The 19,996-nt window shown below is 53.9% G+C and overlaps 1 protein-coding gene across 2 annotated transcripts; it reads left to right on the forward strand.

The window, feature by feature from the left end:
- Positions 1-368: 368 nt before the first annotated feature.
- Positions 369-15,791, forward strand: HROB (homologous recombination factor with OB-fold). 2 transcript variants are annotated; one of them, XM_045986669.1, is made up of 10 exons: positions 369-616; positions 1,780-1,830; positions 5,757-6,893; positions 8,041-8,124; positions 9,194-9,334; positions 10,134-10,242; positions 10,430-10,515; positions 10,807-10,932; positions 12,866-12,983; positions 15,164-15,391. In XM_045986669.1, the coding sequence occupies exons 1-10, from the start codon at positions 614-616 to the stop codon at positions 15,253-15,255; spliced, it is 1,947 nt and encodes a 648-aa protein (XP_045842625.1). In that variant the 5' UTR covers positions 369-613; the 3' UTR covers positions 15,256-15,391. The 2 variants fall into 2 exon arrangements, with proteins under 2 accessions (XP_045842625.1, XP_045842624.1); XM_045986668.1 differs by lacking the exon at positions 12,866-12,983 and having other exon boundaries at positions 15,164-15,791.
- Positions 15,792-19,996: the final 4,205 nt, after the last annotated feature.

Genomic DNA, 19,996 nt, shown 5'->3' on the forward strand with positions numbered 1-19,996 from the left:
GGGAAGGGATCTAAGTTGAAATATCAAGGGTTAAAAAGAACAAGACCAAGAACATCTTTGCTTAATATACGTGTTGCAAGTATGGATGGATAGATGAACAAACAGCCAGTGGGGCGGATTCTAATGTGAATGAGAGTTATGCTCCAGGACCCAGTCCCCAGTGTGCTTAACTTGGGGACCCAAGATTCCCAACCTGCGGTCCCAGAACTCCTGTTGAACCAATCAATCTGGCCCCAGCGGCCGCTGGGGGGCGACCGAGAGCCCACTCGTTTCCCTTTAAGGCCGAGGCGGAAGACAGAGGAGGAAGAGTCTTTGCGTCGGCGGGATAGAAATAGGCCCGCCCCTTTAAGAGGGCGGAGACGCCGGAGTGGCGGCCACTTCGAAAGCAGCCACGGGCTTCGGCCCCCGGCTTTCCGGCGACCCCCTCTCGGCCCCCGCCCGAGTCGCAGAGTCGTGCCTTTCCGACCTCGCACCAGAGACCCCGCAAGTCCGGACTCCGACTGTCCCGCCCGGGACAAGTCCGAGGCCCCGGCGACCCCTCGAGGGGGGGGCCTGCCCGGCTAAACACCCTCCCCCACCCGGGGCCAGAGGCCGCCCGCCGTCGGCCGTCGCCATGGTAATGCCGCGCCCCAGGCTGTGGAACTGCCGCACAACCGGGTTAGGGTTTGGGTCAGAGCTTGGTGGCCTCGGGACACCTGGGCTGTAGTCAGGGCTTGCCCGGAGACCTTGGGAAGGTTCTCTCCACGCACCTCCCTCTGGGCCTGCTTCCCTCCTGCTGCTCTTACCTCTCTTGGAGAACTGCTCGTGGTTCTCGGTGTGCCCGAACGTCACGCCTCCAGAGCCGACCCCATCCCTCCCGCCCCGTACCCCCTGATCCTTGGGCACTGGGTTGCGCGGGTGTGTCTCACTATAGCTCTTGCTGCTCCGGCAATGGGGGCGGGGGTAGGCACAGCCCACCGCGCTGGGCTTGACACATGTCAAAGAACTGCCCACAGCGGCCCTGCTGCCTAGAAAGATGGAACTCTGGGCCGGGGCATCCAACCCACCCGGGACGCTGGCTTTGGCGCATGGGATTAGATAGAAGGAAACCACTTGCTTCAGAAACGAGGCCACTGTACTGGGCATGCTTGGATTTATGGTAACCTCTCTGACGTTTCACATAGGTTCCCCAGGCCAACTCTTTGGGATGTTGCAAAATCCTTCAGCCCTTGTGCCCAGTGCTGAGGCTAAAGAATGACCCATGCGCCCTTTTAACCCTTCCCATTGCCTCTTCCTCCCTCTTTCAAGGTTAACACAGATGGACCCGAGTGGATTATTTTGCAAGAAAGGATTCTGAATCCTCTAAATCTTTTTTTTTTTTTTTTTTTTTTTTAGATTTTATTTATTTGACAGAGATCACAAGTAGGCAGAGAGGCAGGCAGAGAGAAGGGGGAAGCAGGCTCCCTGCTGAGCAGAGAGCTCAACGCAGGGCTCCATCCCAGGACCCTGAGATCAAGACCTGAGCTGAAAGGCAGAGGCTTAACCCACTGAGACACCCCCCCCCCCAAAATCTTTATTTTGTTTGTTTGTTTTTGAATTCTCTAAATCTTTAAGTAAATCCCATCTCTTCCCTCCTCATCCCTTATTCCTCCCTCAACACTAGGGGGAAAAAACAAAAACAAAAACAAAAAACAGTACACCCAATGGTCTTGTTAGAATTGGAAAGAAGCGTAGTGAGGACAGAATGTACTTGCAAGCGGTATCTCTCCTCCAACCTCAATTGCTTTGTTTTCCTTTCAGGCATGCAGTTTGCAGAAGCTGTTTACTGTGGAAGAGGAGTTTGAAGATGAGGTAAGGAAGTGTTGGTGATCAGAGATAGCAGAGGACGTCTTGAGTTGTCAACACCCAGACCCAGAACATTTTGAAGCAGTCTTCCCCAGCCTCCTTTTACATGACATGTATAGCTTTTTTGTCTGTGAGAGGCTGAGAGAAGATGAGACATGTAAACAACCTACTTAACTGTTTTAGAGACAGAAAAACAGAGATGTGAGCTGCCTAATGGACATACCTTTAAATTACTAGGGCCCTTGCCTGGAAGCTGTGTCATGTGGATGATTCAGTTCACCTTTATGATGACACGCTTGAGGGGGGAAGAAAGTTTATGGAGAGCCACGGACAACACAGTTAGTGGATGGCAGGAGGCTTGGGGTCACCAAGTCACTACGTGAGCCAGGGCAGATTACTTCATCCTCTGGCCTTCTGTTTTCTCTTCTATAATAGGAGGGATGTTCTTCTGCCTCAAATACACTTCCCTCTTGCTCAGAAGATGAGGGATTAGACTATATCAGAAGCCGACACGTCAGAATCACCACTGTTGAGGCCTTTCCACACACCAATTAAATCGGAATTTTTGGGGATGGGTCCAGGCAGGGCTGTTTCTAATCTAGGGTTATAGTCAGAGATCACTGAACTAGCTAACACTCCCTGCAGCTCTCTTCCCGCTCAGATCCAAAGGATATAGTTTGGTCTGGGAGGCCCAAAATCGCTACCTGAAACCCCTTTCAGAAAGAGGCAGGATTTAAGCAGGCAAAATGCAAAAGAGGTAAATTAACCTGTTTAAGAACACAACACCAGGGGCGCCTGGGTGGCTCAGTGGGTTAAAGCCTCTGCCTTTCGCTCAGGTCATGATCCCAGGGTCCTGGGATCGAGCCCCGCATCGGGCTCTCTGCTTGGCAGGGAGCCTGCTTCCTCCTCTCTCTCTCTCTGTCTGCCTCTCTCCCTACTTGTGATCTCTATCTGTCAAATAAATAAAAAATCTTTAAAAAAAACAAAAAAACACAACACCAACAACCACGGTGAGGTCTTGGCCTCCTGATTCCAGGCTAACATACATAGATACTAAACTATATTTATAGAGTACAATTGCTTTCTTTTATCAATGACAAGCCTTTCAAACTTACTTTTTGTCTCTCAGCACTGTGCTTTAAAAATCGAATTTAGAATTTGTCAAGATGCCCCATTTGTACCTAGTCCGGTGATGAATGCTGCACCGGGGACCCTTCTGGCAGCCCAGGCCCCACACTCCCCTTCCTTTGAGGCCGTTGGAACCTAAGGTTGGAAAGCGAAGACAGACCTTCCTCAGACCTCTTAAAAACCGGTCTCTGGCTTGTCTCATTCATTGAGGCCCTAAGACGTAGTGACAGGGCACATATGGGTTCTAGTCCTGGTTCTGTAAAGTTATTTAACTTCTGAGTCTCCATTTCTGCATCCATAAAACGGGAATCATAATAACACCTATTAGGACCACCGTGAAAATTTATTGAGAGAATCGCAGTAAAATGTGTATGTGGTCCCTGGCACCCAGTGCCATTTCAAATTGTAAGATGTTTTTGTGATCACTTTGGGGACTTGAATTTTGTTTTTACAAAAAATTCAAAATTGCTAGCTTTGTTGAGGAGATGTGTCCCTGTCTTTGTCTTTCAGCTTTGGAGATGTGTAATTACAGGCTGAAAAAGTGACTGCTAAGTGTCCCTTTTGGGTCTTACCAGGTGATGGGAGGACTGCGGGGCCGGCAATGGGATTAAGAGTGAAGGTCTCTGGGGTACCTGGCTGGCTCAGTGGAGCATGTCGCTCTTGATCCCGGGGTCTGGAGTTCGAGCCCCATGTTAGGCATAGAGATTACTTGGAAAATAAAAAAAAGGAAAAAAAGGAGTGAAGAACTCTGACAGTTCAAGTTTCTTTTTTTTTTTTTAAGATTTTTTTTTTAAAGATTATTTATTTATTTATTTATTTGATGGAGAGAGAGCGAGAGATCACAAGTAGGCAGAGAGGCAGGCAGAGAGAGGGGGGAAGCAAGCTCCCTGCTGAGCAGAGAGCCCAGTTCGGGGCTCGATCCCAGGACCCTGGGATCATGACCCGAGCCCAAGGCAGAGGCTTAACCCACTGAACCACCCAGGTGCCCCATGACAATTCAAGTTTCTCTTCTAAGACTAGCCCCTTTCCTCCTTCCCCAGGCAGATGACATCATGTCTAAGAGTGAGCTCTTTAGGAGAAAAGGATTGTCAGGATTTCATTGCTGCTGTAATTCTAATATTGTTATTGCTAAACCCCATGGTAGTCCCACTGGGATATGCCATTCTCCTGACAATACACAAAGCAGGGAAAAACCCTTCTCTGGCCCAGACAATCCAATGCAGCACCAAAGGATGGGGGTGGAGGGGACCTTCCTGTCAGTTAAATCAGCAGTTCTGACTCAAAAACACCCTCAGAACAGGTCTCTTGCTCTCAAAGGTGTCAATCTCACCTTGCTTCCCAACTGGAATCCATACTTAATTTAACCTGCCTGAAAAACTATATTTAACTTCTGCCTATTTTGCTGGATCCAAGGCCTCTCTGGCTTACTGAAGGTTGTGTGTGTGTGGTGGGGCAGGGGGAGAGGAGTGGGCTGAGGACAGGCAGCGTGACCAGCTGGAGAGATCCCTGTTGCACAGGCTGGACACCAGAAAACTTATTTCCTTGAGATGGGTGTGTAATCTTGGGTGATTCGATTCCTTGGTGCCCTGGTATGTTTGCTTCTGCCTGATCCCCTGACTGCCACTGCTCCCCCACCCCCCGAGAGAAGCTACCTATAGACTTAGCCTTAGAATGTTTCTTTTTTTTTTAAGACTTTTTTCTTCAAAAATTTAATTTATTAATTAGTTTATTTATTTTTAGAGAGGGGAGGGGCAGAGAGAGAGAGAAGGAATCTCAAGCAGACTCCGTGCTGAGCGTGGAGCCTGATGCAAGGCTCGATCTCACAACCCTGAGATCATGACCTGAGCCAAAATCAAGAGTCAGACGCTTAACTGACTGAGCCACCCAGGCGCCCCTCTTCATATTTTTATTTAAGTTCTAGTTAGTGGGGCGCCTGGGTGGCTCAGTTGGTTAGGCATCTGCCCTCAGCTCGGGTTATGATTCTGGAGTCCTGGGATCCAGCCTCACATTGGTCTCCTGGCTCAGCAGGGAGTCTGCATCTCCCTCTACCCACCCTTGCCCCAGCTCGTGCTCTCTGTCTCTCAAATAAATGAATGGAATCTTTAAAAAATAAATAAAATAAATTCCAGTTAGTTAACGTACAGTGCTAAAGATTTTATTTTTAAGTAATCTCTACATGCAACGTGGGACTTGAACTCATGACCCCGAGATCAGGAGTCGCATGCTTCATCCACTGAGCCAGCCAGGCGCCCCTGGATGGTTCTGGTAGAAGTCTGGGGGTGGTGGGGCGCCTGGCTGGCTCATTCCGTGGAGCATGCGACTCTCGATCTTGGGATCATAAGTTTGAGTCCCACAATGCATGTAGATACTATCTTAAAAAATAATAGTAAAATCTTTTTAAAAAGTCTGGAAGTGGGGCTCCTGGGTGGCTCAGTGGGTTAAAGCCTCTACCTTCGGCTCAGGTCATGATCCCAGGGTCCTGGGATCGAGCCCCACATCAGGCTCTCTGCTTAGCAGGGAGCCTGCTTCCTTCCTCCTCTCTCTCTCTCTCTCTCTCTGCCTGCCTCTCTGCCTAATTGTGATCTCTGTGTGTTAAATAAATAAATAAAATCTTTAAAAAAAGTCTGGAAGTGGGCTCATGGGCAAGGTCAAAGGTGGTGAAAGACCCCACCACGGCCTTTCATGCCTTGGTTTCCTGCTTCCATGTATCTGCTTCCATGTACCTACTGCATACCTGGACCAGTAAAAGCAGAGTGTTTCTTGATGTCTGGATGCCAAGACCCACCGTCTTTACTTCTTTGTAGGACTTCTTGTCTGCCGTGGAGGATGCAGAGAATCGGCTTGCTGGCTCGCGAGCTGTGAAGGCTGCGTGCCTGAGACCCGCCTCTTCCAGCCCACGGGACTCCGGGCAGGCACAGTCTTCCGGGCAGCTGCCGTCCGGCCGCGCTGCTCCTTCAGAGGCTTTGGGCCCATCAGCCCTGGGACTCCGCCTTTCTACCTCCAGCATGCCCGCGGCCATCAGGGGTCCACCTTCTGTAGGAACAGCCTCCCTAAGGCCTATCCCGACTTCTAGCAGCTGGACTGGCCATCAAAGACGAGTGGCACTGGCGGAAGTGCTCCAAGTGCCACCCAGACGCCAGACCTCCGCCTCCCGCCCCCTGCTTGGGTTGGAGAGCCCGCAGCCGGTGACTGGGGGCTTCGAGGGACCTGAACAAGATGAATTTGATAAGGTCCTGGCAAGCATGGACCTGGACCTTGGAGGCAGCCGTGAGGCCCCAGGAATCTTGGCCACCTGCCATCAGGAGGACTCAGCGGTGGCTAAAAAGGCCCGGATCACTGAGCTGAGCGGGTCTTGCCTGAAAGGGCCCGTGCCTTCCCCCGACATGACTAGTGTCCCATCAGCCTATGGACAGCCTCCAGAGCATGTTGTCCACTGCAGGACTTCAGAGCCCCATGCGAGATCGGCTGCCACTGGTGACCTTCCCATTCCTGTTCAGCAGCCCCGCTGGGAAGCCTGTCGGAGGGGCCCCCTTCTTCAGGCACCACAGCCTCCCCAAGCGGCTGGCAGGCCTGTTCAGAGCTGCCCTCAAAACCGTTTTCCTGGTCACTCATTCCAGTGTCCAGACGTCTCCGTACCTGGCAAATCTCATTTTCCCGGAGCACGGACTCCCAGCTCCATGTGCTCTGCTCCCTCAAGGACCATCTCCGGATCGTTTCCTCAGAGCCCCTTACGACCCAGAGCACCCGTGTCTTCTGTCAGGTGTCCTCTCAGCACCCCAAAGAACTCCCATTCCTCCCCTGTTCCCCAGGCAGCTCTGCAGACGCCCATCGTCACCAACCACCTGGTGCGGCTGGTCACTGCCGCCCACCGGACACCCCAGCAGCCCGCCAGCCCCAAAACACGGCGCTTCCCTGGCCCGGCCGGGGTCCTGCCTCACCAGGTGAAGGACAGTTGTCCCAGACATGCGGGGTAGGGGGTGGGGGATGGGGGGGGGAAGGAAGTGCAGAGAGAGGGTTTCCAAAGCTTCAGAAGAAGTTCAAAGAAGTGGGAAGGAAGAACTGAACACCGCAGGTGAGAGAGGCGCTCCGAGCTCTGAGAACCTCACGCCTTTCCTTTGTTGAGCACCTACTGTTTGCTAGTACTGGGGCAAGAAGAGCCATTCACTTACATTTGCTAATCTGGAGCTGAGAATGCAGAGGTTAAGATGGGCATGGCCGTCCACGTTGTCCACAGCACAGCAGAAGCAGCAGATGCAAACTAGCGGTGATACGTAAAATACAGAGTGTCCCTGGGTGCTGCGGAGACTCTGGGCTTCTTGGGGTGACTGAGTGGGCTTTGGAGGGGCAGGTAGGAGGTGGATGGACAGGTGCATGTAGGAAAGCTGTGCTCTGGGAGACATCTCAGCAGTGGGAAGACAGGGAAGAGCATGTGCAAGGGCCCAGAGGCAGAAGGGCAGGATGCTGTCAGAGGTACACGGAACGGGCCGCTGTGGCGGGCGCATGGGGTCAGCAGGGAGAAGCTGTGCTATGCCGACCGTTTGGAGTCAGCGGTGGTAGAGGGACAGTTTCCGTCAAACTATCTTGGGTCAGATCCCAGATAACGGGACCCTGAGTGTCTGGTCTGGTTGTGATTGGTGCACTCCTTTCTTCTCATTTTAAGGCCGGTTCAAATCATCTCTGCCTGTTTGTTGCCCTTTGCTGGCACTCTAAGGGAAATCCAAGGAGGCCATCCACATTCCTCCTGGGGTGGATCCCTGCGGGAAAGGGTTAGGTCCCTGAGAAGGGACTTGGGGAAAGCTGCCTCTGTGCCTATCCCAGGCCTCCCTATCCGGGTCATTGGCTCCTTCAGGAAGCCCTGGGTTTTGCTCCTGGGCCAGCTCCAGCTTCCTCACATTCCCCAAACAATCCCCAAAGCATCTTTTTTGAGCTGCCAGCAAGGCTCCTGAGACTTCGTTAGGAGAGCTGTGATATGTGTTAATTGTCCCCGATAGTTTCCTGAACTCATTATGTAACCCAGACAAGACGCTGTACTTGTAAGTAACAGCTGCCCCGCGTGCTCTCGCCTTCCCCTTCTCTCTCCCCTTGTAGTTCAGCGGGAAGCATCTCGAGGAGATCATGGTTTCCACACCCCAGACTCCGACTCATGGTGCTCTGGCTAAATTCCGGACAGAGGTAACTAGTTCCACACATATGCTGACTTTCTGGGTGTCGTTTAAGGGTGAGGGACACCCCTGTGGGTTTCAGGAGTTGAGAAGCGGAGTCTGGGGTACTAGGCCTTTTCCGGGGCTCCCGCACCAGAGGCACATGGGGAAGGCCGTTTGGGGATGTGGTGGTTTTACTGGCGGAGGATGAAGCCTGTCCTGACGCCCACCGATGTCACACGTCCAGTCTTCTTTCTCACCTAAGAAAGAAAGGCCCAGCTAACTCCCATCTTCCCTCAGGGGAGGGCAGTGTCACAAGTATTAGGAAATTGTGTCTCAGGAACCCCTCGCAGGTTTCTGGGAATTGAGCTGGGAAGGATCTGCCCTCGTCTGGCCTCCAGTGGGTTCCCTTTGGGTCGGTGAGACCCATCTTCCCTCCTCACCAGGGTTCTGGTCGACCTGCTCTACCCTCAGACCCACTTTTCCTTTTAATTCTCTGTGCTGCCCAACCACAGATCCATCTGGTCACAAAGCGTTTTCTTTTTTAAAGATTTTTTATTTATTCATTTGAGGGAGGGCAGAGGCAGAGGGACTAGCAGACTCTTCACTGACTGCGGAGCCCAGCGCTGGGCTCAGTCCCACGACCCGAGCAGAAACCAAGAGTCAGACGCTCAACCGACGGAGCCACCCAGGTGCCCCAAAGCATTTTTTAATGCAAGAAGGTTAATAGTTAAGCATCCCAGGTAAAATGTGACTGGTTTCAAAATGGCTAAGGCAGCCTGGAAACCTGTCCGTGTGGGGGCAGGGGCTCCCCGGCCCCAGTACTTCTCGCGTCTGTTGCACAAGTGACTTAGACTTTTGCTTCAGTGCAACTGATTTACGACCCGGGGTAAAATAAATAAACCGTTGGCTTTGCTGCTCAGTGAAAGGCATGCTATGCAGCAAAATCCCTCCTGCCATTTTGTGACGTGGGAGAGGAAGAGACAGGTTACCATGCTACAGGGAATTCGCCCTTCCCTCCCAGCCCCCCCTCCTGTCTCAGTCAAGGTCAGAAGTGAGTGGATCCACTCACACAGGCCCCCTCTGCTCTGTGGTACCAGATTGTTACCAGTTCCCAGGCATCGGCCGAGGAGGACTTTGGGCGAGGGCCGTGGCTGGCCATGAAGTCTGCTCTGGGCCTAGACGAGGGAGACCCCACCTGCTTCCTCCGCGCCTGCAGCATTGTCATGGTGCTGCGGAAGGTAAGGGCACCGGGTGCTGAGCTGTGCAAGAAAGATCATTTCTTTTCCTTCCTTTTTTCTTTAAGATTTTATGTATGTATTTGACAGTGAAAGAGAGACAGCAAGAGCAGGGGGAGCAGGAGAGGGAAAGCAGGCTTCCTGGCGAGCAGGGAGCCCAATTCAGGACCTAATCCCAGGACCCTGGGATCATGACCTGAGCCCAAGGCAGATGCTTAACGAATGAGCCACCCAGGCGCCCCAAGAAAGACCATTTCTACCCTTTCTGCCAACCTGCTGTCCTCTTCCACCTTAGGAAAGGGGGCTGTCCTTTTGCTCCCTCTCACCCCAGGCCTATCTCCAAGCAGCTGCATGGAGTCGCCTTGGTTGCATCTTCTCCTCACCCAGCATTTCACTGCTGCTGGGCACAGGTGGAAGGCGAAAGTGGGGTATGGGTATGTCTCTGCGTGTCCAGGCCCTGGCTGAGATGGGGTGGGCACACAGCTACCCTTCAAGCTCCCGAGAGGTCCTGGCTCATGTGAGGACACATGCCCACCGCCCGCGGGGATGGAGCTCTGTATAAATACACATATGCAGGAGAAAGGAAGCGGGGGGTGGTGATAAATGAAGGCCCTGCCAGCCTCAGGTCTGCTAGAAAGAGACAGGATGAGGCCTTCAGACCGCCCTTTTGCCCTCCACAGAAGGAAGATCTTCACCATGTCTGTCCTCAGCCCCCCACCCAGCCCCCCTGTTGCCCTGGCCCACTTGGGAACCTCACAGGTGGGATGCCGTTTGCTCAGCAAATGCCTCTCCTCGTAACCAGGCAGCCCTGAAGCAGCTTCCCAGGAACAAGGTCCCCCACATGGCCGTGATGATCAAGTCCCTGAGGCGGAGCGTGATGGACGCCAGCGTGGTTTTCAAGGACCCCACGGGTGAGCAATCAGGCCCTGAGTGGGTCTGATGAGTGGCCTTCGCTGAGTTCAGGAGATGAGGAAGAGTCATCCTCTCCATCCGCAGACGGGAAAATTGAGGCAGTGAGCGGCCCACTTCCCAGCCAGGGCCCAAAGCAGTCCCTCTGCTGCCCTTGAGCCAGCCTGATGGGCCACGTGGTATTTGCAGGAGAGATGCGGGGCACAGTGCACAGGCTGCTCCTCGAGACCCGCCAGAGTGAGCTGAAACCTGGCTCGGTGCTGCTGCTAAAGCAGGTGAGGGGCGCCCCAAACGGGGACCTGCTCTCCAACCCTCCCGCCTTGGAGAAGGTCCCTGAGGGGTTGGCCTGGCTCCCATCCTTCGGAGGTGGGTGGGGATGAGGGGTGGTGCTGTGAGGGGCAGAGGGTGTGGTACATGGTTCTGCTCTGGTCCCAGGGCTGGGGCGAAGCCATCTGTGTGACCCCGGTGCCGAGGCCAGCGAGAGAGATGCAGGCGGGGACCGGGTGGCATCTGACAGTGTCTAGGGCTCCATGAGGACACTGACCTTCCCCCGTCCCCGGCTCCAGGTTGGAGTGTTCTCTCCTTCGCTCCGGAATCACTACCTCAATGTGACGCCCAACAACCTGGTCCATGTTTACAGCCCAGATTCCGGGGATGGGAACTTCCTCAAGCCGTCTCAGCCCTTCCCCAAGGTAAGAGGAGCAGGATGGAATGGGGACTGACAGGGGCCTCTCTCTGACTGGATCTTCTGGTACCTTGCGCTCCTTCACCCTGGGGAGCAGAGACGTGAAGGGGGCAGTTGCCCGGAGGTGAAGAGATGCCTCTGGAGACGGGGCCACATCCTCCTGTTCCCAGTGCCCCCGCCTGCCAGACGGCGCAGTAACAGGACCTAGAGCAGCTGGCTACTTGGTGATCTGATGGCAGGCTTGAGCACCGGGGAGGATGGAGTCACCTGAGAACTAAGGAGGCTGTGGGTTTCCCTGGTGGGGGGTGGTGTGGCCCTCAGTAAGCAACTCAGGGTCAGATCTGCTTCCGGCAGCCAGGCAGAGAACAGGGAGCTGCGTATGGCCTGTCATGTGAGCCAGCCCTTGCTCTGCATCTGCCCTCCTGGCCTCCACCTCCACTGGGGGGGGGGGGGGGCACCTGCACAGAACTCAGGAGGGGACACCCCCCTTTGGGAACTAAGGGAGACTGGGGTTCCAGGCAGCTCCACTCCAGGTTAAGAGTGCAGAGCTGGCGTGGTGTCCTCTCTGCGGCCACCTCCCCCCTTCCTGGGGTCCTGGGTTGTTGGGCCTGGCCTGGGGGTGGGGAGACCTCCTGTCTCCACTCTGTTGGTAATTTGTAACTTGACCTTGCACAGGTCCTGTCCCCACCCCTGCTGTTGCTTCATCTAAAAAGCGAATGCTTTAGACTTGATGACTTCTACTCAAGTTACACCTTTCACTGGGTGGGGCTACTTCCCATTTCCCTCATCTTTCCCCTTAACCTTCCACATTTTCTCAAAATCACCGCACTCCCAAACCTCATCCTTCTTTTTCTTTTAAATGTTAAGTTATCCATACACATTGACAAAAATTGAAATGGTACAGAATAAAGCAAAACAAAATTTACTCTTCTCCTTTCTCATTCCCTACAGCGAATGATGGTCAATAGCTTAATTACTGGGGCGCCTGGGTGGTTCACAGTGGGTTAAGCCTCTGCCTTCCGCTCAGGTCATGATCTTAGCGTGAGCCCCCGCATCCCTGCATCAGGCTCTCTGCTCAGCGGGGAGCCTGCTTTCCCCTCTCTCTCTGCCTACTTCTCTGCCTACTTGTGATCTCTCTCTGTCAAATAAAAATTAATTAATTAATTAAATTTTAAAAATAATAAAAAGCTTATATTCTTTAAAAAAACAGCTTAATTACTAATTTCCGTTACTTGCCTGTATATTAGCTAGTGTGCAGATTCTTAAAAGGTTTTTTTGCTGTTTGTTGTTGTTGTTGTTTTAGTTTAGTGAGGGAAAGAGAGAAAGAGAGACTCTTAAGCAGGTTCCACACCCAGTGCATGAGCGTGACATGGGGCTCAATCTCCCAATCCCTAAAAGCTCGTCTTTTTTTTTTTTTTTTTAAGATTTTACTTGTTTATTTGACAGAGGGACAGTGAGGGCAGGAACACAGCAGGGCGAATGGGAAAGGGAAAGCAGGCTCCCTGCTGAGCAAGAAGCCCAATGCGGGGCTCCATCCCAGGACCCTGGGACCATGACCCAAGCCAAAGGCAGACACTTAAATGACTGAGCCACCCAGGCACGCCCTAAAAGCTCGTTTTTAACCCCAGGCTAAATCCTCAACATATTTCTGAACGGCCTCTTCACTCTGTTTCCTATATGTACAGATTTCCTAAAACACCAGATACCTACAGAATTGGGAAAGAAAATCACCCAAAAAAGTTTTTTGTGTCTTTAATTACCTGCTCTTTGGGGTGTTTGGTATTTCAGCTCCCTCCCCTGGGTGACTGGCCCCTTCCATACTCCTCTGTTGTGTCTTTCCTGAATCCCTACCTATTCTTTTGAGGTTGTCTGGGTGGCCTGGAACTGTCCAGAGGGATGTCGGGGGCACGGACATTAGTAACCAGGCCCTCTGTCCCCAGAACCCAGGAAGCTTCCCTGGCAGCCCCCATCATGAGACTGCAAAGTCTGGAAAAGGCTTCAGAACAGCACCGAACACAGGGGCAGGGGCATCCCCCGAGGAAGAGCTCCCAGAAGCAGGTAAGGCAGTCAGCCCACCCAGGAGCAAAAGCAGTTCTCCTTCTGTTTCCTCTTGGATAGCACAGCCAGGAGAATCCGGCTGCATCTTTTCCCTCCTTCTGTGAATCTTTGGGTCTTACAGAATCTTCCAGAAATCAGATGTGGTATCTTTTGGCAAGGCTGTAGGCCACAAACTAACTATAGCAGTGTGATTGGGGCTACATAAAGCAAATACAGTGGGATCCACGGGTCTCCCCTTTTCCAGGCCATGTGGTTACCCACAAGGAGGGGATAGACGGGCACCACCCCTGTGTGACACCTCCAGTCTTCTGGGGGCTGATTTCCCCATTCTGACTAAGTTCAGAGATCCTGCAGGCAGGATGGGGTTAGGGTGGCACCAAGATACAGACCTGAGAAGCCCAAACACAGATCTGTCAGGGTAAGACCAGCTTGTTCCTTGGGAGGGAGCATCACCCAGGCAGAGCGTGCATGGTCCAAGTCTGAGCCTTAGCTTTTTGATTCCATAAATTCAACCCTGTCCAGCCCCAAAATTCATGGGATTATGGGTAAGCCTCTCACATTAATCAAATTCACATTGGACCAATGGATAAACCACATAAGCCAATTTACTTATAGTCTACGAAAAGGTTATCTACCCCTTATGCTAGAATCTTCCTTGAGATGTTGCACTCGTTCCTTATAAGTAAGCTGGCTGACAAGCCAAACCATCATCAGGAGATTACTGGAGCTCATGGAATAAGTGAGGAGAGTCATCTTAGAATATTGTGGCTGGTATCACATCGCCATTGTAGGGACAGACTTGCCACTGCCTGCTTGGCAAGCCGTGGCTGGACTGGGCTGGGAGACACCAACCCTAGTTCTTACCCTGATTCCCAGTTTCCCAGGCCCAGAGTCTGCTCATTGCCCTTCATTTAACATCGAGTTTCCCTGAACAGTCATAGTGTAATGAGTAAGGGACACCTTTTTTTATTCTTATTTTTTAAGATGTATTTATTCATTTGAGGTGGGGGAGGAGCAAAGGGAGTGGAAGAGAGAGAATCGCAAGCAGAGTCCCCACTGAGCGTGGGGCCAAATGCGTGGCTCAACCCCAGGACCCCAAGATCATGACCGGAGTGAGGATCAAGAGTCGGCCGCCCAACCGACCCAGCCCCCCCAGGCGTCCCATCACCTTTTGTTGTCACAATCAAGTTGTCCCATCACCTTTTGTTGTTACAAATCAAGTTCCCGTCTCACTTCCCCAAGTATAGTGCCAGGCACCTTAATTAAATTTTGAATGCCGGCAAGTGGACTTCTTCCAGCGTGGTTGTCAGGAGCTCCGTGCCAGGCCGGAAGCTAGCCTCTGCAGGGGTGGTGTCCAGTTCTGACCCCGTGGGCTGCCTGGGCCCGTCCATCACACCGGAGCTGCCTGGTTGGAAGCCGTGTGCCTCTGGCCTCAGACGGAGCTTGAGGACACTCACCACCAGTTGCCCTGACCTCTTTAAACTCCATTCTCTCAGACAAAGCGGGGATGGTAAAGAGGAACCACGCCCTCCGAAGGGCATTGTGAGTTCGGAAAGGGATGAGTACAGGAGCGTTGGCTCAGTGAGCAGTAGCTGCTGTTAACCGGGATAGTTCCTGCAGGGATGACTGAGATCGGCGGCTTCCGAGTTCTCAGACCCAAGCTCACAGCTGCGAACTGCAGTCAGGGACAGTTGCTTTCATTCCGCACGCCCAGGAAGGCCCACAGGGGAAGGGGCCCATGTCTCACGCTCTTCAGGTGAGAAACGGGATTCCTGAATGCCATGATTCTGAATGCATCTCATGGCTTTTTCTGGCCTTTTGCCTTCCTCCATCTGATGAGCGGGTTGCACTGGCAGACCTCTGAAGCCTCTCTGGTCAAAAACTGTGCTTCTGGATGGAAAGAGGGCCATCCCCAAGGCCAAGGGGAGCGTCTTTCTTGACAGAAAGGCCCAGGCGTTTTGTCCTTGTCTCTTGTGATGTGTGCGTGTGTGGGAAGCAGAGGGAAGCCAGGAGTCAGGCCAGCCTCAGGCCCAGTCACCACTGCCCAGGGGGAGGGACCTCCCCAACTGTGCAGCCGGGTCCAGGCCCCCCTGAGAGGCAGGCAGGAGCTTGGGACCCGAGTCCCGTGGAACCCTAACGTCGTCACTAAGTCCGTCTACCCTCTCCGTGTCCCCCTGCAGATGACCTGGATGGACTCCTCAGTGAGCTCCCTGAGGACTTTTTCTGTGGGACCAGCAGTGGGGACTGCCCCAAGGCAGCATCCCCGCCATGAGCAGGCAGCCTCTTGGCGCCCAGGCGAGCCTCTGCTTGTGTCTGACTGGGTCCCGGGAGAGAGCAAGCCCAGCATGATGGGACAGCCAACAAAGCTCAGGACTGTGGTTGCCCCCATCCTGGACGCCTTCCCAGGAACACCCTCGTCCCCCAGACTCTGCACTGCTGTCACTTTGGGTCTTCCTTTAGCATTCTAGAACCCAGCCCCAGGATGGCGCTTCTGCTCTACTGTCTTCCAAGCCCTTGGATGCCACCGTTCCTTCTCCTGCCAGCAGGGAAGGTGTGTCCCCCTCCTGCTTCACCTTGACTTTCGAGGACCCTGATCCCTTTACTCCCTATTCCCTGGACAGCTGAGGAGTCACACCACAGTCGTGGCGACCCATCCCTCTGGTTAGAGGAGGAACACACTCAGAGCTCCCTCCACTTTGTCTCTCCAGGCCTGCAGCTGCCCTGCTCACCTGTGCTCAGGGTTCCCAGGTGCGGGGGTGGGACAGGGCTGTGGCGTCTTGTTCGGAAATAAAGCGGCTGCCTGCTTCACTCGCCTCCCCCCTCCTTTCCACCCCCGCTGCTCCCTGTCGCACCCGGCCTAAGGCGGTGCCTGGCCGGGACAGAGCCAAGCTGCTCGTTTTCCTTCCCTCTCTCACTCTCTTTTCATAAACTTTCCTTTAAGACAGTTTTAGATTGACAGAATTATTGCAAAAATAAGCTGGGGAGTTCCTATATACCCCACACGCAGTGTCCTCTATCATTAGCCTCTTACACTAGGATGCACACGGCTTACAACCCACCAGCCGCTGTTGGGACACTACTCTGAACCGACCTTCATGCCTCATTCAGATGTACGCGGCTCCCCCGTTGTCCTTTTTCTGCTCCAGGATCCCACGTTCCATTTACTCTCCAGGCCTCTTTAGGCTCCTCCTGGCTCTGGCAGCTCCTCAGGCTTTCCCGGTTTCTCCTGGCTCTGACAGCTGCGGAGAGTACGGGGACGACGGTCAGGCACAGTCTCGGATGCCCTCTGTTGGAATTGGTCTCCTTGAAGAAAGATGACACTGGGATTATGTGTTTTGCCGAGGAAGGCCACAGAGGAAGGCATATTCTCATCACACATCAAGGATGGATATTGACCTTGATGACCTGGCTGAAGTATCGTTTGCCAGATTTCTCCACCGTGCACTTGCTGCTTCTCCCTCTTCATACTGTCCTCTTTGGAAGGAAGTCACTGGGTGCAGCCCACACTTAAGGAACAAGGAGTTATGTCCCACCCTCTCTAAGGACAGATTATAGATAAATTCTATTATTAACTAATAATCTGTACAGATTATTTGGAATTCTCCCGCATTTCTTAGTCCTACATTCCTATCCGTCTGGACCCATGGTATTGTTTTATGCGCCGGGTTATAATCCAATGCTGCTTTCCTGTGTGGCCCAGCAACTCCTTGTCACCGTAGCTTTGCTCTGCCACCTTTCAGACCGGAGCTGGACGAGGGGCACCTGTGCAGTGTAAAAGGCCTAATTACACCAAGTCGCCAACCTTGTTTTCCTTTCTGGGATGAACGGAAGAAAGCACTCATCCCCCAGCCCGTGGTGGAGGGAGTGTGGGTTAAAGACCCTAGTCTGACCGCCGGCCTCCCCTGCCTCAGCCCCTGCCTTCCCTAAGGGGCTGCAAGTCTGAGGCCTCCTGTGGGCTCCGTACTACTTCGTACTACTCTGCCAAAGAAAGGCTGATCCCCCGGATCCCAGTCTCAAAGCTGAAGTGAGCGAGTGCTGGAAGAATTCCATGTTCAGCTGGCTGCTGGTTGCAATGGGGCCCTGTTCTAGAAGGCTTTTGTGTTCCAAGCCCAGGAGCAAGAAGGGGCTAATTCATCAGCAGCCTTCCTACCTGAACAGATCGTGCACTTCTAGCTCTCCTGCCCAGTGCTAATCCCCCAGCTCTCCCGATGCCACTCAGACCTGGGCCAGAGGCCACCTGTACTGTATAGCCTTCCCGCACCTAAATCACTCCATACCCCTGGCCCACACTACCGTGCCCCACTCAACTGCCTTGAGCCCTGATCTCTAGGGCTCACGGTCCCGACCAGGGTTCTGGCTTCTGGGTGCTTCATCACCCTACAGGCTCAGCTCCCAGAAGGCTGGGTGGGGATCCAATTCCCTAGCACTGAACTGGGCTCCCTGTGGTTTCGTGTGTGGGTTGGAGTCAAAGCCACCTTTTTCTGCCCTCAGGAAGCTAAGGACAAGAGAACACAGGACATCTCTGGACTGGGCTACAGTCAGAGTAGCCTCAGGCTTGTATGACACAGACAAGAAGGCTGCGGAGAGGCCGAGGAGGTCAACACAGCCTTGCACCCCGCACGTCATGGCTACTGTATGCCTCAGAAGGAAGGGGACGCCTACCCCACCTTGGCCCCTCTTGGCCCCACCCGGCCCTGTCAGCTCCCAGCCCTGGGAACCCAGCTGTGGGTGCTCAGCCAGGCCGTTGGCGGGGCAATTAAAACAGCGAATGGGTTCCAGCAGGGTTAATCACAGCAGCCTTTATAGAGGCGCCTTTCTCTGAGGATCTCCAAGACCTCGCGGGGCATGATCTCATTCCTCCCTCTGGGATCTGGGAACCCCCCACCCTGGAACACCGCCAAGAAGCTGGGCCTGGAGTGGGTGAAGAGCAGGGTAAGGGCAGTGCCGAAATCCACTAGGGCAGGCAGATGAGTGCTCTGGCCGGGAACAAGGGGCCTCAGTCAATGCCCTGCACATAAGGGGCCAACCAGTCTGCAACGAGCCAAGCTCTCCCGAACCCTGCATTGAGACCTACTGTGCGCCAGACCTGGGCTGGGTTGCAGAGACCCAGCTGAATAAATTCAGGTCCTGCTCTGGAACCCCCATCCAGCATGGCAGACTTCCGTCCACAGCAGGTTGGCACAGGCCCTTGACGAAGTCCGCGTACGGTCCTCCTGGAGCAGGGATCAGGGAATGGCCTGGAAGGCCGAGGGGCCCCCATGAGGCTCTGAGCCCAGACACTGGGCTTGCCTGGAGAGGGCTGAGGTTGCAAGCCCGCAGAAGTTTTCAAACTAGGAAATGAACCATTTTAGACAGATCCTTCTCCCTGGGCGGCAGAGCAGAGAGGCTGTGGCCAAAGAGGAACACCAGGAGGCTGGGCTGGTCCCGGTGAGGGGCAGTGAGAGGGTGACTGACCGCATGAGAATGGGAGCTGGAGGTTGTTTTGCGTGCGGGACTGGGAGAGGAAGAAGTTCGAGGTCTCTGAGCAGGGGTGGCTACAGAGCCAGGGAGGGGAGGAAGTGCGGTGGGCAGGGGAGCCGGGAGAGTCCTCTGGGGAGACAGGCCAGGGCGCCCCGGATCAGGGCGACCCCGCGGGGCTGAGGGGCTCCCCGCCAGCACACTGGGTGAAGTGGGGGTGGGTTAGGAGAGCTTCCGAGGGGAGATTGGGGCTAGCACCCTTTCCGCCCTCCCCTCTCCTTCCCTTCCCAGACTCTTGATAGAGCATCAGCGAGCGCTATTTCATGGCCTCATTCCTCCCCCTAGAGGCTTCTGGAAGCAAAGCTGCTTTCTCCTGAGGGTGAATGGATTTGTGGCTTGAAGGTTTCTTTGGTCAGAGTCCCCAGAGTTGCCTGGGTTAACCCCTTGGCCTTCCTCAGGCAGGCAGGTGAGCTGTTTTAGGAGCTGGGGACTGGAGGGACACAAGATATGTGGCGGGTGGTTTCTAGAGATCGTGCTGTTGTGCTCGGAGTGTGGGGAGAGGCTCCCATCACTGTCCATCCTCAGGTGGCCACAGCAGCAGGAGCCGAAGTGCCCCATCTATGCCGTCTGGCCAGGTGGGGTCCTAGCCCTAGTCCTAGTCCTCCACCGCTCACCAACTGTGACCCTGAGCGAGAAATTTTACCCTGTTAAGCCTTCAGTTCCTCATGGATAAAATTGACATAAAGCACCCATTTCAGAGGTGTTCCACTGTGATCCTTAGCCCGATTGCATAATTCATTGTCAAAACCAAGTTTGTTTTTTTTTTTTGTTTTTTTTTTTTTTTTTAAGATTTTATTTATTTATTTGACAGAGAGAGATCACAAGTAGGCAGAGAGGCAGGCAGAGAGAGAGGAGGAAGCAGGCTCCCCGCAGAGCAGAGAGCCCGATGCGGGACTCGATCCCAGAACCCTGAGATCATGACCTGAGCCGAAGGCAGCGGCTTAATCCACTGAGCCACCCAGGCGCCCCAAAACCAAGTTTTTTTTACCTCCGTGAGCCAGGAATTGTGGCCCCCGGAGTAAAGATGGATGTGAACGTGATGTCATTATCGTAAACCCCGTGCACATGCGCGCAGTTACCGGGACCACTGCAGGCCCTGGAAGGCTGTTTGGACTCATCTCCACCGGCCCTTACTTCCCAGGCTGGGGTCTGCCCTCCAGCCCACATCTGAGAGGCTGGGGCCTCGGGCTCCCCCTCCCTGTCCTGACCATCTCCCAGATGGGCTGTTTCACTCCCCTGGGACCTTGCCAACCCAAGACGCTCACTCCAGAAATTTGGGATGATGCTGATCCTGGGGCTCCTGCTGCCCCCGCCAGAGGGTATCAACAGGGGCAGGGCTTGGCCCTGGCCCTGGGCTGGGGGTTGGCCCAGTACCTTCTCTCACCAGGATCATGACTCTGGGCAAGTGGTGTTTACCAGCCCAGGGAAGGACCTATTTATAGCCTCAGCTGCTCCTCTGGCCCGGTCACGAGTGAGGGGCAGGGCGGCTCCTCTGA

This window comes from Meles meles, chromosome 18 (assembly GCF_922984935.1).
Source record: "Meles meles chromosome 18, mMelMel3.1 paternal haplotype, whole genome shotgun sequence".
Classification (NCBI taxonomy): domain Eukaryota; kingdom Metazoa; phylum Chordata; class Mammalia; order Carnivora; family Mustelidae; genus Meles; species Meles meles.